This window comes from Apis mellifera, linkage group LG7 (genome assembly GCF_003254395.2).
Source record: "Apis mellifera strain DH4 linkage group LG7, Amel_HAv3.1, whole genome shotgun sequence".
Taxonomy (NCBI): domain Eukaryota; kingdom Metazoa; phylum Arthropoda; class Insecta; order Hymenoptera; family Apidae; genus Apis; species Apis mellifera.
In genome coordinates this window covers 1,615,675-1,634,702 of record NC_037644.1, presented here as the reverse complement: position 1 = coordinate 1,634,702, position 19,028 = coordinate 1,615,675, and the positions used below count along the sequence as shown (strand labels likewise).

Genomic DNA, 19,028 nt, shown 5'->3' with positions numbered 1-19,028 from the left:
TTAAAAATAAAGAAATAATTTTTTTTAATTGAATAATTTGTCATTGCTATTTATATTTATTTTTAAACAATATTTAAATATAACAATATTAGATTTTAAGATTCAAAAATAAAAAATTTTCAAATTACGAATTTCAAAGATAAATATTTTGAATTTTTTCAAAATCAAACATGATCGATTTCAAGCTTTTAAGTACAAGTCAATAATCTTCACTTTCTACAATCTATAGTTGATAACTCATAAATTCTCAACAAATCAAAGCTCAATAATATTGAGTTTCTTTAGTCATATATATGATTAAAATTTAAAATTCGAAATTCAAATTAACAAAAACTGTATAGAACTAATAAAATATTTAATAATTAACAATATCAAAAAATCTAAGAAATTCCACTTCTATAAACATTGTTAATATTGTTTAAATATAAATCCAAAATTCATGTAAAAAAATCATTGCAATTTGGAAACGTATATATGAATTTATTAGCAATAAATAAACTAAATAATTGTAATTTTTGTATAAATAATTACTTTTTTAAGTAAACGAAGAATTTTAAACAAAAATCAAGTTCAAGATCACATTAGTTTTTCACAGTAACGCGAAAATTGCATCTTAATGATAGCGTGTTACCGCGCTACAAAGGCGAAAGACCCTTGATATCGATTTTCAAGGACACTTAATGAATATATTCACAAAATTACTATTCATACATACATGTCGATTTGTTTCATCAAGATGGAAAAATCATTTTTCAAAAATATTGTTAATCGCAATATTTCTGTTAATATTTCTATAATGGATAACATTAATCTTTCTGATTCATTTTCAGATAAGCAGAAATTAAATAATGTAGAAATAATAACTTAATCATATCATGTTTGTGATTAAGATTAAATGTCACAAAATTATAATAAAAATAATGGAAAAATATATTATTTTATTTTTAAACTATATATATAATTATATCATTATTAATAGTAATATCTCATTTTATTAAAACATTTTTTAAACAATCAGAAAAAAGTTTATAGAAATTAAAATCCATAAAATAAAATGGATATGAATCAATAGTTTGATATCTGATAATAATTATTATAACAAAATACAATATAGAAAATAACAAAAATAAAAAAGTAAAAAAAGATATATGAAATTGATAGAAAAGATATGGATACGTAATTTGAAAAACTTAATAAATCTAGATAAATAGATATGGAAAAACATACGGCATTATAGAGGGTTAATAATAAAATTTTAGGTCACGTTCGATAGTCTATTCTTTCCATACCTTTGACTCACTTGCAACCCTAAATTCATCGGTTTAATTGGATGCCATCAATTCAAACTATAATATCACCTTTCACCTATGTTAGATGCGCATATTACTTAATGCCCTCGCTCATTATCTCTTCGTTCTTTTGATTTTTGCGGTCACGCTAATAGCTATCTTTTCGATCATATTACTTTATCCATACTTTTTCTATTCTTCATCCCTTTTCCTTTCTCTTATCCATTTTAACAATTTGTGTCTGAAAATAACGATTCTATTCTTAAAGTTTCACTTAAGAAAATTAAAGAATATTGGAAATCCTTTTTGTGTATTACAAATCGAATTGAAGTTAAATGAACATGGCATGATTCAGCGACAAATATTTTATGAAAATTGTTATATTCTTTCTCTTTTCATTCAACATATCATTGATTTTTGTGCTTTTTTAATTACGATAAACATTTCGTACACATTCTTACATACAAATAAATTTTGCATAGTTTTATGAAATTTGATTTGATTTTTTTTTTTTTTATTAAAGAATTATAAATATAAAAATTGATTTCAAGTTAATATTTCATGCAGCTTTTGCATGTTTAAGCATTGATATTAATATGTACATATTATCACGTAAAACATTAATAAACATGAAATATATTTTCCAATATGGGCTGACTTAATTGAATTTCTTCTGAAAGACATTATCGGTATAATTATCTTTGTAAAAATACACAAAAAGTAACAAAAAAATATTATTTAGCATATTCAATTTCTTACATCCTATATTCTGTTCCAAAATTCAACACACTAATCTATTTTTTTAATACTTTAAAAATAAACCAATGAAATTAAATTTGCATATGCTATTCCTACATGCTAGTTTAACACTCAATCTAAAAATAAACAGAATCAATTTCTGTTCATGATAATCTATTCCTAAATTATCTCAGTCTATTCCAAATCAACATCCAATCTATTCAGTATAACCATAAAGTACACAAATCTATTCTTACCGCCTAACATGATTATCCAATGAGTTAGCTCGATTAATTTTAGATTATGACTAATCAATTATTAATTTAGATTACAAGTGCAAATTAAAATTATAATATTAACTTTTTAGGAATAACATTTATCACATCTACAAATGTTAATCCTTTCATAGCCCAAAAGATGAATCAATCTAAACAAATTCACATACTAATCTAATTCTTTTCCTAAATTCAAATCCTTTCTACAAACATAAAACATCGAAACACCCCAAACATCAAATGTTGTAACAATAAGGGGTGAAACCCATGGCTAACACGCGACTTTGAACGACGCAAGAAAGCCGCAAGTGAAAGAGCGCAGGTCTCGAGGCTGAGGAGGAGAAACTGGCCGCGGGTGGTCGAATGAAGTCACGCAAGGGTTGAACTGAGACCCCAGAGTAAAGCCGCCGATTGTTTCCGTGGCAAATCAGTCAGTCTGCAGAATGAGGTGTCCCGCGTGGCTGTTTTTCGCGTTGTTCCCGCGATTTTTTGCCGTGTTACCGGTCATCAATTCTCAGAGGACCCATGCAAGACAGGGATTGGGCCGTGAACAACCTGTGGTCAAGATCTCCGAGCAGGGAACAGTCGTTGGCAAGGAGGTGCGACGATTTTATTCTGATCTAGACTCCGTACATGTGATTTTCTTCCTCCCGTTCCTGTAACATTGATACATTGTGTGTTAACAGAGCAGAAAGTGTATTCATGTATAAATCTGATTGAAATATTTGTTGGCAGATTCGTGACAATCGCCAACCAGAAAGCTATGTCTGCTGCGTCATTGAAATTTTGTAATAGTAATGATGTATAATTGGACAAGTTGTCTATGTTTCTAATAATGTAGGACAAGCATGCGATTTCTTCATTGTAAATACAAAACTATCAAATTGCACATTATGTTTCTCTCTTCTTTTTTTTTTTTTTTTTTTTTTTTTTTGGAAGTATTTTGTTGTCTTTATAAAATAGTTTAAATAAGAGGATTTAATAATAAGTTGATATCTTTTTTATACGAATTCCTTCGAGATTCAATTGTCAATTTTGTTATTCACGAGAAAATAGAAAATTATCATACATACGTATTTTCCCATGTGATTCAATGGATTGAATTAAATAAATCTGAAACCGAATTAAACTTATACAAATGTCAAGCTTTATTTGTATAAATAATTTAAGTTGACGTATTTGCTAGAAAATGGAAAGTTATTTATTAATTAAAGATAAAATATTATAATCTTTTTCAAATTTTATATTTTTTTTTTATTGAAGATATTATATATAATTATATTCATATTCGTATTAGAGAAGAGATTGAAAGAAATCCTTTATCTTTTATTTTTCTTTGAAAAAATTTTTGATTAAATAATTCTTTATTTAAATGGGAATGTTTATTATAAAGTTTAGATTAAAGAATTAAATCGAGAATTAAATATTATTATTATTGAAAAGATGAGATTTTTAGATTTTAAATTTCTTAAATTTAAACAATTTTTTAAATTTTAAAAATCAGAAATCTAGGCGGATTTTATTTTAGGATTTTATGATAATTTATTTTCTTAGAATTTAAAAATTTTAAAAATATTTCTTAAGCATTCTTAAATTTTTATCTGAAAAATTTTCTATAATAAAATCTGATAAATTACAATTTATATTACTGCCTTTTTTTAATATACATCATTTTTGCATAACAAACGAGCTTCATATGACGGAAATTCATATATCATTGTGCCATATAGAAACGTTAAAGTGAAAAATCTGCATTTGAATAAGTATTTGGCATTTTAACCGCATGAGAAACAATTACATGCGAGCACCGTAAGTTTCAATTGTTTCAACTAAATATATGTAGATAATATGCACAATGAATACTAATTTTTAACATTTATGAATTTTAATACTACACTATTTTTTACCTTTTCCCTTTTCATTTTTGCGAAATTTCTGCACTTATGAAATCTCAGGAAAACAGAAGAAAAAGTTTCTTGAACCTATGATATTTCAATCTCACGCAATCGCATATTCCTTCCTTCCTAAAAAACTATTATTTTTTACGAGTAATTATATATTCCAAACTAGTACTAAATTTACGTTTATTTTTTTAAATAGAATATTTTATAAATAATTTTACCTTTTTAATATCTTTTAATTAGTAAATATATTTGGATTAATTAAATATATCTCTTATTATACAGTATAATCAACTATATTCGACAACTATATTCGATTTATCAGAAATAATCAATTAGATTAGGTTAGCATTTGTTCTGCATATAATTGTTTCATTAATTCAAATTATCTACTTATCAATTCAAAAAAAAATCATTTTAATTAATAGAATTATGATTGATGTATACATTTTTCAAAAGTAATGTGTAAAAAGAAAATATAAAAAAAAATTAATTTATATTAAAGTAACGATAGTATCGTGACTATAAACTTAAGATATATTCATATAAAAATTAAATTTGAAATTAAGTTAAGAATTTTCCATAAAAGTATCAATCTTTGCAATTTTATTTTATGCGATAAGAAATCGTAATATAGCTTCGATAAAAATCACAAGTTACGTGAACTATGAGTAATGTAATTTTGATTACCTTTAAAAAATGAATCCACGATTGTATTGTGCTCGAACCTGATGTTAAGTTTAAGTAGTTTGAAGTTTTGATTGCAGACTATTATTTTTCACTACATATGGAAGAATAATTTGTCACATGTAAATTCATGTTTCGTCAAGAAGTATTCAGCTTTTTCTTAAAAGTCATAATATCGATAATTAATGTGAAATAACGCGAATTATCTTCTTTTTCTTATTCTTAAAACAATTATTTGACAAAAGTTTGAATATCTAATATCATTTTTTTCATAAAGAGATTTTTATTTGTCAATTGTTCTAATTTTGGATATTTAAAAAATTGTCTTTTTAAAAATATAAAAATAGTAAACTTAATTTTTTTTTCAAAGCAAATTAAAAATTATTTCTTCGTTTATATTCCAGGTATTTTTAAGTGTTACTCAGAAGGTGATACAATATTTAGGAATACCTTATGCTCAGCCACCATTAGGAAAATTACGTTTCACTATTCCTGTTACCGAACCGCTCCCATCATGGAGCGGTATACGAAATGCAACACAATTTGCATCATCCTGCCAGCAAATGACAAATCGTTTGAAGCTCCATGAAAAAATTTATAAAAGATTGTTACCACCTGATCAAGTTGATCCTGGAGTTAGCGAAGATTGTCTGTATTTGAATATCTACACTCCTGATGGTAAGTAAAATTACCAATAGTTTCTATAAAATTACTATCTAGTAATCTAGTTACTAGAGTAATTACTTAGTAATTTAGTTACTATAAAGTTTTTTGGAAATAAAATAATTTCTTCTTAAAAATATAAAATAAAATTAATAAAAGGAATAATATAAAAATAAATCGTAAATCAAGATTTATAGTGTAATTATTTTTAAAAAAATATTCTTATAAAAATCACTACATCTTTAATTACTTATTTACAATCTTAATTTTAATTTAATTTCCAATAAAAACTATTTTATTTAAAATTTCTTACCATCATAAATTATTTCCAATTATTTATTTTAATAATCAATTTCAATTAAAAAAAATTTGATTTATGCTTCTTAAATAATTTCAATATTATATACTATATAAAAGTTATAAATTTTTAACATGTTTAACAAACTGAAAGACAATCAATTTACTTCACTTTTCATTTCAAACAATCAGTACTTATCCTCATTAACCAGCAAGTAACATTATTAACTAAGAAGCAAATCATGTTCGTCATTTTGTTCAACTTAAAGTTGCACGTAATCGTAATACAACGTGTTGTTAATATAGACAAAATCTGAGATTTTTGATATTCGACACGTGATCGTTTTTTTTTCGTGCGAACAACATGCAATGACAATAATTATCTACATCCATTTATTTCTTAATCTATCAACATATCGTACAAAAAGATGGTGTGACTCGATGAATGCCTCGTGTCGAAGAAAAACTTATGATTAGAACATCGTCAAGGACTGAAGAAAATTATTTCTGTTCTTTATCAAGTTCACGTGGAAAATTAATAACATTGTATGTATATACATAATTTAGTTTATAATAAGCTGAATTGTCGAAATTGAACTAATGCAAATTGTCTTACATTTGAGGTTATTTAATAATTAATTATAAAAGTAACATTTTTGATTAAAAGATTAAATGTTTCTTATTTAAATAAAAAAATAAAAGAATTTATTAATATTATAGAATTCTTATAAATATATATTCTATATATATATATATATTCTAGATTTCAGTTATAGCCAGTTATAGCTATAGTTAAAATCAGCAAATCTATCAAAGTAAATACTCTTGTTTCATCTCTCTTTCTAATCCTATTATTTATTTCAGAAAAAATATATTCTTGCTCTCTGCAATATTTTGGCGCAATAATATTATTATATTTTAACTATAATTTTTGTTTATTGTATTGTATATTTTATTATATTCTTTTTTAATATTTTATGAAAAATTTATCATGATTTATCGAATTTTTCCCGTTTCAATTTCTCAATTGACAATAAATGCAATGACCTGCGTGTCGACGGTATGTAAATCTTGTAGTTCTTGGATGTCGGTTAAGGACTAGGCTAATAACGGCTACAAGCATCATTTTCAGCTAATTTCGAATATTACATTTACTATGATATTCGTAAATCGCAAAGTGGAACTTTCAGAAGTCGCAATCTGTAACCTAACCTCTTTTAAAATAGTATCATTCTTTTTTAAAAAATTTTTAAATTTTTAAATTTTGTATTTATTTATATTTACATTTTATGTCTTATTCTTGTCAAACTTTAGATTTTTACAGTATAAAAATAAATAATATAAGTAGAAATTGAATTTTTCTTTTATTAATAGTACTTACTTGGAATAGATTACGATCTAAGTGATATATATTATATATATATATACTTCCGATATTTTGACGAATTATATCGACAATCATTATCGAAATTAAGTATAATATGGAATAAGTATCAGGCTAGAAAATTTGAACACTATAATTTCGTATAGTTTAAGGAAATCCTTGATATAGTTTGCTTCTGAGATTATCATTTTGATATTTTTATAAATATGGGTCGAGGACGTAGATATGTTTTTTTTTGTTAATATATTTTCGTTATAACATAGAAAAGAAAAGTGAAAATTGTAACTGCAAGAAACTGATAAAGATACGAAAAATTTCATTTAAATAATAGATGATATATATAGTAGGTGTAGAAAATAAAAATTATAAGATTGGTTATGAAGATTTATTAACGAGAAGGAAACACATATATGGAAGTGTAAATCATATCGATCAATCATATAGGACAGGTTTATGATAGTACTTATTGCTAATAAAAGGGTCAATTTACGAAATATTTCATTCTTTCCATCTACAAAATGAAAAGGTTAGGAACATACTAAATCACATATGTAGATTCCTCAATTTGATTATTCAAAAATTCTAACAAATAGTAATTTAGAAAGTAATTTTAGGTTATATAAAATTTTTATAATTATATATTATATAATTTTATATAAATTTGGAAAAATAATTTTAGGTTTATATAATAAGTAAATTAATATAAATTCAAAATATAAAATTAAATTTGTAATTAATATCGAGATAAACTTATTTATGTATTTTTTTATAACAGAAAAAATTTATATTTAAAATCCGAGATCTCTTAATATAATTTCTATATTATAAAATATTATATAGAATGGATCAAATAATAAATCCTAACAATATATATATATATATATATATATCTATTATAGAATTTCAATTACAAAATATCAATCAATGCAATTCAAATCAATTTGTGATCTTTCATAGCATCCAAAATAATAATTTCAGATTATTTTCTATAAAATTTAATTTGTTATAATTCTACTTATTTTTTCTGAATTTGTATTAGCTATTTTTTTAAAGTAATATTTTATTTCTTAAAATAAAAAAGTACATTATAGTTTTCGAGTCACCCTGTAAAATTTCTAAGAAGAAATAAACACGTACAAGAAATATACATCACGTAAATATAGTAGATTCAAAAAAAGAGAAAATTGGATAGGGGACAACCGGTAAATCGGGAAATCGTGTCGATTCCACAAAGCTAACTCCGGTCGATATAGAAACAAGGAACAAGAGTAACAGTAACTGGCGCACGTTATAGCACGCGATCTTTTAGACTTGGTCGAGATGTTAAGATACTGTTGAGGCCGGTCACGAAACCATTCCCGTCACTCTGTGTCCTAACCCTTTGCTCCTTCTGCCATCATTGCAATCAAATCTTTCAAATCGATATATATATTTTTTTTATTTTATTTTTTTTTAATAACCAAGATTTTATATGAATTTGTTAAATAAATTAATTTCTTATGAACTTTTGAACAAAGAAAGATATACAATAAATAATATTTTTCAATAGATTTAGAATCAGAATTAAAATTCATTATTTATTTTTATATTTATTTTTTTTTTATTAAAGCTACTATTTTTATGGAATTTTAAGATAAAAAAAATTACCAAGATTTTATAAATGTTATAAAATTGCTGGTTTTTTTAATATGTTTAGATAATACTTGAAAATCTTAAATCATATTTAGATACTTAATTAAACTTTATAGATAAAATGTTGAATATATAAATTAATCTTTAAAATTGAGTTATATGATGTCTTTATTTTTAAACTTTATATTTTGCATTTGTAGAATGTTTTTTATATATTTTTTTAAATTTGAGGATATAGATTTATGTTTAGAAACTATATAATTAAACTATTTAAGTATTTTTATTTTTCAACAATATTATACCATTTCTGTTTACAGCATCTTTTGTTTTACATCCTTCTCTTTCTTATTTCATTTTTTTATCAACTTACCTGAACAATTAACGTATAATTTTTAAACAATTATTTAAAAACATTTACATAATCACTTCTTCCAAACAAACATGCAAATATTTTCCATGAATCTGTTGAAATTTCACTATTCTCTTACATCTTATGTAGTTTTTATCTTCTTAAATCATTAAATTTTAAATTCATTCTTATAAAATAAATCTTCTCTCTGATCTATAGTAATCGAAAGTTAAAGCTTAGCTAATTAATAATCAATTCTTTCGTCCAAACAACTAACCCGACTTGGTAGACTTTTGTTAGAAAAAGATTCGTGCCATGTGCAATCGCGATAAGCGTCTAATGAATCGTTGTGGCAAAGTTGTATCCCGAAGAAAGGTTATTCTTGGACAATTCAGACACCATCATAGGGAGCACGATAACGAAGACCAAGCCAAACTTCCAAACTTCTATCGTCCACTTATACTTATCGTATCATCTAAAGTTTTATCCTACCGAGCAATGGCCTGAATTTTCCTCGACCTTGGCACGCTTCAAAAACCGACCACACGCCACATGTTATACAGTTGGAAGAAATCACCGAAATTAATTATTCAAACGATAGCCAGATGGGCTTCAATTGATACTATTATATATGAAAGTTTTTCATATATACATGTATAATTATTGAATGCATCATAATTAATATTTTACCAATATAGATTTTTTTTTTTGAACTTGAATTGTTGATTTAATATATTGATTTTGGGATTCTAATTTTCTGTTATTAGGAAATTGATATTAATAATTATATGAGTAGAGAGAATTAATTGTAATATTAGATAAGTTCTTTAGAAATTTGATCTTTTAAATATTTTATGAAGTTCTTCAATATTTCTCTTCAAGTTTTTATTAATGACTTCAATAGAGATTTTTAATATAGTCAATCATTTGAATTATTTCAATCATATTTTTGAATTATTGCTATATATTTAATTATACTTATTCTATTATTGTCCAATTTCTTGTATCTTTTAAATATAAACTTCTATTCTACAATAATATTATAATTTTATTTCTTATTTTAAATATTAATAATCTTCATTACTTTCTAAAAATTTGGTCATTGATAATGATTGTAACCATTTACAATAGATCATTGCTGGAAGAATGATGATATGCAAATTTTGAATATGAAAATGAGAATGCATAGTTGTGTGATGTTACGCACGCGTTTTTCAACATCTTCAGAATTTTGTGAACGTTGTCTCATTAATTCCTCAGAAATGTCATGAAATATCATTATAAACTTTTAACAACTATTCTCTTTCTCCCACTTTGTTAATTGCTTCTTGAAACAATAAATAATAAAAGAATTTTATAAAATCATAATAAATAACTATGGTTTACAATTAACAAGTAATAAAATGGGAAACGCATTAAGTCTTTTTAATTTTAAATTATACAGAAGTTTGGAAATGTAAATCGTTATCATTCAATATTATTTAAATAAGTAAATCGCATTGTGTTGTAAATATTTTATATTATGTAGATTTTGATTCCTATAGGTAACAGACCAGACGATGGATGGCCTGTAATGGTGTGGTTTCACGGTGGTGATTTTAACACCGGCACTCCAGCTATATGGGATGCATCATTTTTCGTTAACAAACATAAAGTAAGTTACTTAACATAGATTAGATTCTAAAAAGTTTTTAAAATTATAATTTTCTTCTTATTACATAATTCGATTCCAAAAATGATCAAAAATATAACAAACAGTTGTAAAATTACATATTTTTAATTATCTAGAATAAAAAATCTAAATTTAAATTAATTTATAATAAAAAAGGAAATGTGACTGTGATTTTTTTTTTACATTTTGCAAATATCATTTTAACAAGCTAGGTTTTATTATTTTTACATTTGGAAGGACGTTTTTATGATTAGCAAATGATGTTTCGACCTTATATCATTCTGTACATAAAGGAAAAGAATTTCAAATCGTGGATCAATCAAGAGCTAAACGACGAAAGTCAAGACAGAAAATCGAAGGAAATTAGGATGTTTCTTGCGTGCTTTTGGCTAACCAAAAGTTAAATTTAACCTTTGGAATCGCAGAGACAATCGGTCCATCTATGATGCATACCTTAGGTAACGCTGTAAATGTTAATTCAGGAACAACGGCCACGAAAACATTAACGTTGAATTCATTGTTGAGGGAACACGTTTAACGATTCTTAAAAATTGTTATAGAAACATACAACGATATATTATACAGTAATACAAGAGACCTCATAATCTAACTATATTATAAGAACATATCTAACACTACTAATTCATTTATAGTCTTACAAAGCAATGTAAAAACGACGTTATAATAGAAAATCTTATATAGACAATATTAATAATCTACCTTATAAACATCTTCCTATCTAACATATTGTTTAAAGCAGAATGAATCGTATAACTTGTAACTTAACATTCACACGTTCCTAAACTCTCAAAGCTCCAATTTTTCTTCAAATATCTGGTCTACAGAAAGTTGAAAGAAAGGAAAAAAAAAAATTGATTCAGAAAATATAAATCTTTCGCAGTTAAAGATCCTAAAACCCCCTCTAAGAAGGAACATGTAACTTGGAAAACTCTTAACCTATCCATTAACAATATTGCCTCTCGCTCATCTTCTCGAAAAAACTCTTTGTAATCTCTAATCTCTAAACACGCTACAACGATTCGATCTTTTTCTTTTTCCTTTCAGATCATGGTGGTCACGGTGGCTTATCGTCTCAATATCCTTGGTTTCTTCACAACCACGGACGCGGAGGCTCCAGGTAATTATGGCATGTTCGATCAAATAGCGGCACTGGACTGGATTCAGAAGAAGATCAAGAATTTTGGTGGTTCTCCGTCCAACGTGATAATATACGGCCACAGTTCGGGCGCCATAAGCGTGGGTTTGCACCTGGTTAGCCCTCTGAGCAGAGGTAAATTCTCCAAGGCCATTGCCATGAGCGGAGACGCGGTAAGCTCTGTGGGTTCGCCGCAAACGGAATTGCCGGTGGTCGATATCATCGCCGAGAAATTTGGTTGTTATCGACAACCCACGTCAGCTTTGATGGAGTGCCTTCGCCGAGTAGACGTGAACATCCTGGTCCGTGAATCCTCGGAAATAGAAACGTGGGGTCCTATTGTTGATCATACAACCAATAACTCCACAGAACCGTTTCTATCTATGCATCCAAGAGATGCGTTGGACAGCGGCACTTTGAATTCTGTTCCTCTACTCGTCGGTTATACGAACAACGAACAGGCATTGGCTTACATAGAGTCCCTAAGCAATGAGAACGCGGATGGTAAACTTTCGTTTAACAAGTTCGAGATGCTAATCACCGACGAATTTGTGTCATTGGTCCAGAGCCCGGAAGACAATAGTACCTGCGACCTGAGGCCGGAAATGGTCGCCGAGGCGGTGTTATTTTTTTATAAACCTCATCCGCCGAGCAAGGATCAAGGTGTGCTTCGGGACAGATACTTGGACTTGCAAACGGAGAAAAATTTTGCAGCTGGGCTTACTCTTTTAGCTGATAAGGTATCCAAGGAGAAGTTGGCATTCGTTTACAGATTCGACTATAGGCCCAAGACACAATCTATCATTAAAGATGTGCCCGAATGGGCTGGCGTTCCCCACATGTTTGAGCTACCATTTGTCTGGGGGCTTCCCCTATTAGTTAACAGCCCTGTTCAGTGGCACTTCGCTGACAAAAAAATGGCTGACGTGATGATGACGATGTTGGCTAGTTTCGCCAGGGTTGGCAATCCATCCCTGAGTAATGTTAAATGGGAATCGTACACCGAGGAAGAGCCTGGGATCTTGATTATCGATAGGAACATCGATATGAGCAATTCCAACGCGATTGATTACAAAGCGTTGGCTTTCTGGAACGAATATTATCCGATGGTTCTTGAAGAGGCAAGGAATAATTGTTGTAACATAACCAGCCAATCTATTGCATTGAGGAAACCTTCTTACGAGCTTGTTTTTAGTAGTTTCGCTCTTTCTGTCATAATGTTTTGGTATACATAGAATTATAATTAACGGTATAATGAATATAATTTCCTTTGGATGTACTTTTTGCACTTTCTTTTGTACAAACAGATATTTATACAGGGCATTTTCCGGTTTGTTTGTTAACTTCTTGAGATGGCGAATTGTAATACAATTTATTCTTGCTTCAATAAAAATTCCATTTTGTGCTTAATTCATATTTAATTGGCTATATTATCGTGGTTCCTAATTAACTTGAATCGTCTTCGGAGCAAGCAGATGGATACACGAAAGAGAGACCTAAATAAGAAAATATAGACGAATGAATATCGCTTAAAATTTTATATAAATTATAGAAGTAAAAAAAAAAAAAAGATTGATTGACATATTAAAAAAGAGATATTGAGAAATTGAGAAGACAAATGGTATTATATATTCATAAAGTTCCAAACTTAATTAATTTGTACGCTTCGAACAATATTATTTATTATTTGCAAAAATTAAATTTTATTAAATCGTTTATTAAATGCGAACTTAAATCATAAAAAAAAGAGGAGGAAAAAATGAGGTGTTTTGGATGTAATAATGATGAGAAGGAGGAGAACCAGAGAGCCTGGGCTTTTTTACACTTTGTTTAGTCTTTTTTTTTTATCTTTTTCTTAACATTCACTGAGAGATTTTTTATTATTTGCTTTAATACGGAGAGATATAGAAAAAACATATATTGTTCGAGAAACAAACGATTGATAACTTATGAATATTTTGATGCTTCGATAATAATAATTAATAATAATAATAATAATAGTAATAATAATCATTCGTGTGTATGTCTGTCTGTCTGTGTGTTTCTTTCTTCATTGTGTGTACGTGTACCGTCTATGTATAATTATTTTATATATATATATAATCTTATATATATATATATATATATATACATATATATATATATATACACATATAAAATATATATATATACATATATATATATAAGAGAGGTGCGCGGCGGGCGATGCATGGGGGCTGGTGGCCTGCGCACGCGCACGTCCAAACATTTTTCTTTTTCTTTTTTTTTCATTCTTTTCTCCTAAATACGTATATATACATTTATATATTTTTATATAAATATATAAATATATATACAATCATTATTTAATCATATTTTATTCTTCATTCAATCTTGTTCTTCTTTCTTGTCTCTCCTTTTTTTTTTTTTCTTGTTTTTTTTCTTTAATGCAAAACTCCTACTATAATGATATAACCGACGCCGCGGGGTCTCCGTTAACACTAAAAATTCTTTGTGCGCCTCTGTATTTGCGCGTGCACACGAACCACCCCGGGACCAACGTATGTACAACATTATTAGTCCTTTTTTTTTTTTATTTTTTTATTTTTTTTTTTATATCTTTTACTCGCTGTTTATATCCTCCCCTTTCTCTCTCTCTCTCTCTAATTCTCTGTTCTATTTTTTCCAACTTTCTTTTTCATTCTTTGCTTCTTTCATACTTTTCTCTTTGCCTCTCATTGTCAATCTTCATCTTCCCTATACTTTTTTTTTCCCCTCTCCTTGATATTTTATGACTTCTTCTGGTATGTGTCTTTCTTTTTTTTTTTTTTCTTTTTTTTCGTTTATTTATTTATAATTCTGTCAGCCCCCTCCTTGTCAGCTAGGTTTAGTTTTCTCCGTGGTCACCTGAACCCCTGTATCATCCGTTGGTTGTATCCGGACTTGTTGCTTGGTTATTAGTTAATTTATTTCCTTTTTTTCTGTGAATTTATTCATGCAGGAGAGTACAGGCTTCTGCTAGATCTACCTTACAGAAGTAGGCACAGCGATTTCTTTTTCTGCTTCATCTTCTTCTCTGGCGATTTTTTGTTTATTTGTCGTACCAGGTCATAGAAAATCTGTAACAGAAATAAGTTTTTATTGATTGATATATATATATTATCATGAATGACTTTGAATTGCTGTTGTAATAAAATTTTATTTCTATTTTGCTAATAATAATTATAATAATAGATTTTTTTTAAACATTAAGAATGATTGAATGCTAAATTCGAATTTGATTATATAATACTATTATGATTTATTGAAAGAAAAATAATTGGTTATTTAATAAGTATGAATGTGAATAAAAAAATTCCTATAGCAACTCAACTAATTCAAAAAGATTTAGATTTTATGCATAAGAACGAATTGCACAACAGATGTATAAATGGAATTTATACAAAGTAAATTATTTCAGAAATTATTGTTTATGAATTGTTTATCTTTTTTATATTTTTTGATGAAATAAAAATTAGCGTTTATTTTAGCTATGATGATAGTACAAAAAGTTACTATTTCTGAAAATAATTTATTCATATTAAATCAAAATCATATGTAATTGATAATAGAATAAAATGAAAATGCTTCAAATGTGTGTGGGTATGAGTGTGGAAAGATATAAAAAAGAAATTCTGTATTGAATTCTGTTAAATTCCAACTTGCAGATACAAATGTAAATAAAAATTTATTTCAAATATTCTATGAACATTTATTTAATTAATCTCTTTAAAAAATTATTTATTTAAGTTCAAATTTACTTTTTTTTTTAATCATTAATCATTTTTTTTATATTTATAACAAATAAAATCATACATAATATATTTAGAATTTCGAGGAGGAAACCAAAAGAATCATATTTCTAATTATATAATTAAATTACAGTTTTGGATCAATGAAATAGGACGAAAGTTATTTCATAATCAAATAAACAAATATATAAATTCTCCTCTCAAGAGAGGAGAAGTTATTCAGAACTGATTGAAATATAATTTAGTGTGAAATCTTTAGAAAGTTTTCTAGACTTTCTTCAGGAAGAAAGGAAACATTAAAAGTTTAAGGATCAATTTATTAATGAAATGATTTTAAAATAATTTCATATAATAATTTCTAAGACAAAATTTCGACAAAATTATTTTTAAAATTTTGTCATAAAGAGAAAGTTTTTAATATAAAATTAAGAATCATTTTATTTTTTTTATTTTTCATTGAATTAATCAAAATAATGGAAATAAGTATGATTCTCATAATTTTTAGTTTTTTCTTTTGTTTTTCAAGCATTGTTTTACACACTTTAGAAAATAATATTGTGTGAATCATATTCTTACACATTCCCACATTTAATTAGAATATCTCAACCTTTGTAACGGTTTTGAACTCCTGCACATAGTATTAATTCAAAATCAACAATAGTTCTCTCACACAGTTCTCTGTTCAGACAACTACTGTTATTTTGTATTTCACCTAGAATTTTAAAGATTCTAAAAAAATTTAACGTACACGTCGCATCTACTACTCACATCGTTAACATTAATTTTGGCTTTGGCAGAAGTCTCCATGAATGCGCAATTAAATTGCCGGGCAAGATTGACGCCCTGGTCTTTGCCCACTACCCTCTCATCTTCCAAGTCACACTTGTTGCCCACCAGCACCATAGGCACGTCATCTGTGTCCTTCACCCGTAGAATCTGCTCCCTGAGATCTTGCAAGTCGTTGAACGTCGATTGCGCCGTTATCGAATATACTAACACAAATCCCTGCCCATTTTTCATGTAAAGGTCCCTCATAGCTGTGAATTGTTCCTGTGAAGAAGAGCAGAGAGATGTTAATTTATGATCTCAGAATACAACAATCTTTTGTGAATTATTTAAAGTAAATGATTTTTTTTAAAATAAAGATTCTTCTTCATTAATTTCAGAAGTTTAATTGAGAATAAAATTGAAATTTCTTTTGGATTGTTTGTTATCTTGAGGAGGATTATAATTTTCCAAGATTCTGTTTTTCCTTAAGATGTTTTTATAATATTATGAAAAATAAAATATTATTTAGAATTTATTTATATTTTATTATATAAGATAATAGTAAAATTAAATTAGCAAAAACTGTTTTAAAAGAAATTTCAAAAAAAAATATCTTCAAAGTAATTTTATTGTACAATTTAAATTATACCATTCTTTAATAAGTGTTTTTTATGGATGAAATAATGACTAAAATGATAGTGTAAAGAATATGAAGAGTAGAAAACTCACCGTTCCGGCTGTGTCTAGGATTTCTAACATACATTGTTGACCGTCGACCTCGACCTGTTTGCGGTAACTGTCCTCGATCGTCGGATCGTACTTCTCCACGAAGATTCCTTGCACGAACTGGACAGTGAGGGCGGACTTGCCTACACCTCCACTGCCCAACACTACTATTTTATATTCACGCATTTCCTTGCCCTAATTCCTCTGTGCGCCTCTGGTCACAGCCGAGGGGTCACCGAATCCGCCACGTTTTGCTCCTCTTTGCTTTCAGTTACACCAGACCTGCTGATGACAAAAGGGTACTTTTACTTCCTTTCTCTTTTACGCCTGTCAACTTTTTTTTTTTTTCTCCACTTTTTCATTTAGTAACTTTTGTAATTTCTTATACATATATTCCAAAGTTTTTATAACTTTCCTTCAAATTTCCTTACATTTTCTTTTTTTTCATTTTCATTTTCGTTTCACTTTCTTCTTTTTTATTTTTTTTTAGAAATTGATATCATTGAAATTTTTTAAAACTAACATTTTATATATTTGATAAAATTGTTTCGTTTAAAATATGAAATATAAAAAAAAGAAAAGAAACCCAGGATTTTTATAATATATTTTTCAAATTATATTTGTGTTATAAATTATATATAAAATGGATTTCTGGATTGAAAGTTTTCTCAGAAAATCCAATTCTTTTTATACAACGCTGAAAAAATATATGTAACTGGAAATCCAAATTAAAACCGTAAAATTATTTTCATTCTCTACGAAACGTAAGATTTCTCAGAGATGGAATTTACGAAATTTCATTCATGATGAATGATAGGGGGGAAAAAGATAAAGAGAGAGAGAGAGAAAGGGGTGAAAAAGAGGATCGAGAGTTCTGCGTGCTTTTTCCACGATCCCATTGTCTTCGCTTCAAAAACTTTTTCCTGAACCTTTGTTTGTAAATGAAGGATGGCCTGCCCGAGGGGTTCACCCACTTTTTTCATAGAGCCACAGAACAATATAACGTCGCATTTCCGGTTTCCCCTTCCTACACAGACGATAATAGTTATTGTAAATCACTTCGAATTAATTCTCTCTCCCATTTCTTCGTGACATTAATAAAAATCGTCTCTTTCTATGATGGAAAAAAAAAAAAAGAAAGAATAAAAATATTTTACAAGCTTTTGTATTTTAATATTTTCATTTTATATCTCGTTTATTCTTCTTCTTAAATCGGTGAGCTAAATAAAAATATGAATAAATAAAAGAAAATATTCCTAATATTATTTGAAATTTTGAAAAATGATCAATGAAAAATTAATTGACAATAAATATTTATTTATACGTAATATATTTTTCTATTAATTTTAAAATTATTTAAATTTTAATCATTTTATAATAATAGAATGATCAATATTTTGTCTTTATATACGAATATTTATTGATCATAATAAATGTATGTTTTTTTAAATATTTTAAATCTGCCGCCCTAATTTCTTCGCATCGGTAAATCGATTATCGAAATGCTTTATATACGTTACATCGATATATATCGATTGAGTTGAGCAACAATCGAGTGTTCGTTGAAAACAGTCAATTTTATTGACTTAAAAAGAACAATATAGTTGGGAATCAAGTAAAATTCAGGGTATTTAACGTTCGATCGAAGAGATTCATGGTTCAAATTCACGTGTCAAGAGTGCTTTCTTGGGTTCATCGTTTAGGTAGCGCACTGCGCCTGT

General features: G+C 27.2%; 2 protein-coding genes across 6 annotated transcripts in view; one reads left to right on the top strand and one right to left on the bottom strand.

The window, feature by feature from the left end:
• The first annotated feature begins 1,008 nt into the window (after positions 1 to 1,008).
• LOC413247 (carboxylesterase clade I, member 1) lies at positions 1,009 to 13,278 on the top strand. Its single transcript, XM_016912947.2, has 4 exons — positions 1,009 to 2,901; positions 5,295 to 5,568; positions 10,760 to 10,869; positions 11,953 to 13,278. Exons 1-4 carry the CDS (start codon positions 2,746 to 2,748, stop codon positions 13,276 to 13,278), a joined length of 1,866 nt encoding a protein of 621 aa, XP_016768436.1. The 5' UTR covers positions 1,009 to 2,745.
• LOC413246 (ras-related protein Rap1) overlaps positions 10,715 to 19,028 on the bottom strand; it is a 50,243-nt gene continuing 41,929 nt past the window's right edge. For 2 of the 5 annotated variants that reach the window (XM_006558816.3, XM_016913054.2), the window contains 3 exons: positions 17,311 to 17,592; positions 16,582 to 16,863; positions 14,457 to 15,141 (listed from right to left, as the gene is read on the bottom strand). In XM_006558816.3, coding sequence (XP_006558879.1) covers positions 15,052 to 15,141; positions 16,582 to 16,863; positions 17,311 to 17,493 — 555 coding nt within the window. In that variant the 5' untranslated portion in view covers positions 17,494 to 17,592 and the 3' untranslated portion in view covers positions 14,457 to 15,051. Of the gene's footprint in view, positions 13,540 to 14,456; positions 15,142 to 16,581; positions 16,864 to 17,310; positions 17,593 to 19,028 lie in introns of those variants that run through there. The other 3 variants (XM_396692.7, XM_016913055.2, XM_016913053.2) reach the window with 2 other exon arrangements.